The 3,681-nt window shown below is 48.6% G+C and overlaps 1 protein-coding gene across 1 annotated transcript in view; it reads right to left on the reverse strand.

The window, feature by feature from the left end:
- The window catches only part of DMKN (dermokine), a 16,274-nt gene that overhangs the window by 8,293 nt on the left and 4,300 nt on the right, over positions 1 to 3,681 (reverse strand). Inside the window, exons 7-11 of the mRNA XM_021719038.1 lie at positions 3,071 to 3,118; positions 2,326 to 2,379; positions 1,346 to 1,405; positions 1,160 to 1,207; positions 641 to 688 (exon numbers count right to left, since the gene is read on the reverse strand). Coding sequence (XP_021574713.1) covers positions 641 to 688; positions 1,160 to 1,207; positions 1,346 to 1,405; positions 2,326 to 2,379; positions 3,071 to 3,118 — 258 coding nt within the window. The remainder of the gene's footprint in view (positions 1 to 640; positions 689 to 1,159; positions 1,208 to 1,345; positions 1,406 to 2,325; positions 2,380 to 3,070; positions 3,119 to 3,681) is intronic.

Here is a 3,681-nt window from a genome sequence, read left to right on the forward strand (position 1 = left end):
CCACCCCCACCTCCCGCCCAGTCCAGCTCCCTCCGTCTACTCTGATGGTGCATCTGATATTCTAGTGTCAAAACAGCCTGGCCAGGGGTTCCCCTGCAAGAGGGAAGGTTGGGCAGGGAGAAAAGAAAGAGGGGTTCTGCGCTCTGTCTTCTAAGATTGTGTATGTGCAAGGCTCAGACTAACACCTGTTACCCATCAGGCACTCGGCCAATGTTTGCTTCCTTTTCCCTTCTCTCTCTGAGTGTGTCAGTCCTCGTGTGACCTCTTAGCTCCACCTGACTCCTTCAGTCTAGTCCCTAAGCTTTAGGCCCACTTGCTCTGCCCTTAACCTTCCAGGTCTTAAAGGGGAAGGCCTGCTCAGAACCTGCAAAGATCTATAAGCTGAGGTAGTAAAGAGGTCATCCCCTCAGTTCATCCTCAACTCCCAACTGTTCCCAAATTCTCCCTCTCTTTTCAGTTCTCTGCTGTCCTTGCCTCCCAGCCTCAGTTTATGTGTTTTGTTTTTGGTTTTTGCACCACCCTAAATGCTTTTTTAGGGGCTGGGATCATGGTTTCCCTGGCTTGCCAAGCAGAGGTTTAGTTTTCTTCTCTATATCCCTCTCCCACAAAGGTTGGGATTGCATGGCTTTCCAGCCCTTACCTTGTTTATGGCATCCCAGTTAATGAAACCCAGCTTGGATTTAAAATTCTGCCAAGAAAAAAAAGAAGAATGACCAAATTGGGTCATAATGCAATTAGCTTAGGGCTTTAGGCCAAGAGAGGTCAAGGGCCACAACTGAGTGTTGGTTTAGAAAGAGGACTGAGGCTAGGTGTGGTGGCTCATGCCTATAATCCCAGCGCTTTGGGAGGCTGAAGTGAGAGTATTGCCTGAGTCCATGGGTTCGAGACCAGCCTGAGCAACTTGGTGAGACCTTGTCTCTAGATTAAATTTAAAAAACTATTGGTGGCATATGCCTGTAGTTCCAGTTCCGCTGAGGTAGAAGGATCACCTGAGCCCAGCAGGTCGAAGCTGCAGTGGCCATGAGCATACCACTGTATTCTAGCCTGGGCGATGGAGTGAGACTCTGATGAAAGGAAGGGGGGTGGAGGAACTGTTGGGCCAAGGGACAACAGTTGATTTTCCAAATGAGAAAGAGTAGGGCAATTTTGCAAAACTCACCTTCCAGAAAGTGTCGAAGTTGAAGACCCCAGATGACGCTTGAGAGTTCTAAGGAACCAGCGAGAAAAGGGATGAGATTACAAACCCATTTTGTGAGCAAGAGGCAGCATGTGTGTGTGAGGAGGGGAGGCAAGGATTGCTTGGCACCATGGTCCCAGCCCACGGTGGAGGACTGCCTCCACTCACCACAGTATTGACTCCACCGACAGTTCCATCTCTTCTACTGTCCCCACTGGACCCCTGCCCCTGGGTGGGGGAAAGGGGGACTGATGGTCAAGGCTTATGCATCCTGTTGTGCATGCCACCTGTCAGCCTGTCACTCATCTCCACCTTGCTCAGGCTCCCTGTCCTCCCCTGTGTAAAGCCACCTTCTCTTCTTTCCACAGCCTCTGAAAGTCCTACTTCAGAAGCCCTTCCTAGAATGACTCGCCACCATGTAGCCCTACCGATCCCTTGACTCATATTCACACCCTTGCCTCCGGCCTCTCCTGTCCCCAAAACACCACCAGTCACAAAGGAGTTAATGTGACGTCCCACTGCCTGCCAGGCACCGTGCCTTATCCTGCCGTATTCCTATGTGGGAGAGGTCTCCGTCTTACAGATGAGGACACTGAAACTCAGAGGTGCCCAGCAGTTTGCCTTGGAACCTGTCTCCAGCATTTTGATTCTGCACCACCTTGGACTAGTTATGACCCAGAAAGCCCTACGGTAACCGTGAAAGGTGAGCAGTCGTCACTGTCTTCATTTTACCCCAGGAAGTCCCGGCTTAGGTTGGCTGACTTGCCTCAGATGCAGATGATGTGACAGAGCTGGCATCTGAGCCCCACCTTCTAACTCAAGGTCAGTGACTTTGACTTCTCAATGCCTGCCTTCTTCAAAGTGACTTTTGAAAAAAAATACCCTTGACCATTCTTCTGTTATTTTTGTCTGTTTGGCCTCTTGCAAGGGTAATATGACTCTGATCCAAGATGGAAGGAGGGAGGGAATGAATGAATCAAAGAGGGAGATGGGGATCCCAGATCCCTGTTTTGATTTCCTGATGGTCACCCAACACAGATTCAGAGCAGCTTGCAAGAAGAAACTGATATTTTTGTTTCTTTCTCAGGCTCCTGGGACACTCCACCATCCCTCTTCCTAAAGCCAACCCTGCCTACCCCTAGGTTCACCTGATAATTGCCTTGGGAGCCTCCAAGGACACGATCGCTTTCTTTGCTTATTCCCTAGGGAGAGAAAATGGAGACGTGTTCGTGGAGAGGCCGGCAGGCTGGGGGTGAGAAGGAAGGGTAGTAGAGTGGAAGTGAAGGATTCCTGGATCAAGGGACTGACACATGAGCATGACAGAGGACTTCCTGGGGCCTCGAGAAAGAGATCCTCCTCTCAGGGTAGCTCCACCTCCCCTGGCAGGTCTCATTTCCATCTCCTATGGATGGAGTTACTGTTCACTTATGATCTGTATAGATAACATCACCATTTCTGTTTATATTAATTCCTACAGGCTGCCCAAAATCCAGCAGGAAGGACCTTTGCCACCAAAGTATCTAAATTTTCCCCTGCCTCTGAAGCAGGAGGGAGCCAGGCTGTTGGACTGATTGATTCAAATGGAAGGACCCCATATGGACTGATGTTTTGCGTTGGTCAGATAGGTGGTGCTAGCTGGAGAGCCAGAAGCTGAGAGGGCATGCAAGTAGATTGGTTCGTCTCTCCCCAAGTGAGAGGTAGGTTCCTACTGAGTCCTGCTTTCACTATTTGGTGTGAAATTTGGCAAATCCCAGATACATTGGCACTTCCTCATTCCTGGAGTCAATATATAGATTAGGCCAGGATATGCTAGTATTGTTACTGGAGAGCTGATCTCCATCCCACTTATTCCTGGTACCATCTCTCTACCCGCAAAATCTGCTGCCCCCTTACCCTGATGTCACCGGAGCCACTGGGGCCTCCCTGTCCTCCTCTCGAGCCCTAAGGGATGAGACAGTAAAACACAGATCCCTGTTTAGATTTGGAGGCCATCCCTGGAAATTAATGAATCAATTTAATATGATTCTCCTAAATAATCCAATGGAATTACTTTTTGCAACTTGTCAGAATAACTTTGAAACTCATTTAGAGGGATAATGGTCTAAGAATAGGTAAGAAAATACTGGTAAGAAATAGGATAATGGTCTAAGAATAGGTAAGAAAATGCTGGAAAAGGTAAGTGGCAAGGGAGGACTTGTATGGCAGATATTAATGTATTATAAAGCTATCATAAATAAAGGAGTGTGGTTCCTGTCCTGGAATAGATGAATCAGTTTTCCAAAATAGAACTCCCAGAAGTGGCTCACATCTATAATCCCAGTACTTTGGGAGGCCGAGGTGGGAGGATTGCCTGAGCCCATGGGTTCAAGACCAGCCTGGGCAACTTGGTGAAACCACATCTCTACAATAAATCAAAAAAAGTAGCTGGGCATGGTGGCATATGTCTGTAGTTCCAGTTACTTGGAAGACTGAGGTGGAAGGATCACCTGAGCCCAGCAGGTCGA

The sequence above is a fragment of the Carlito syrichta genome, unplaced genomic scaffold, assembly GCF_000164805.1.
Source record: "Carlito syrichta isolate Samal-C Ts95f unplaced genomic scaffold, Tarsius_syrichta-2.0.1 Scaffold314091, whole genome shotgun sequence".
Classification (NCBI taxonomy): Eukaryota; Metazoa; Chordata; class Mammalia; order Primates; family Tarsiidae; genus Carlito; species Carlito syrichta.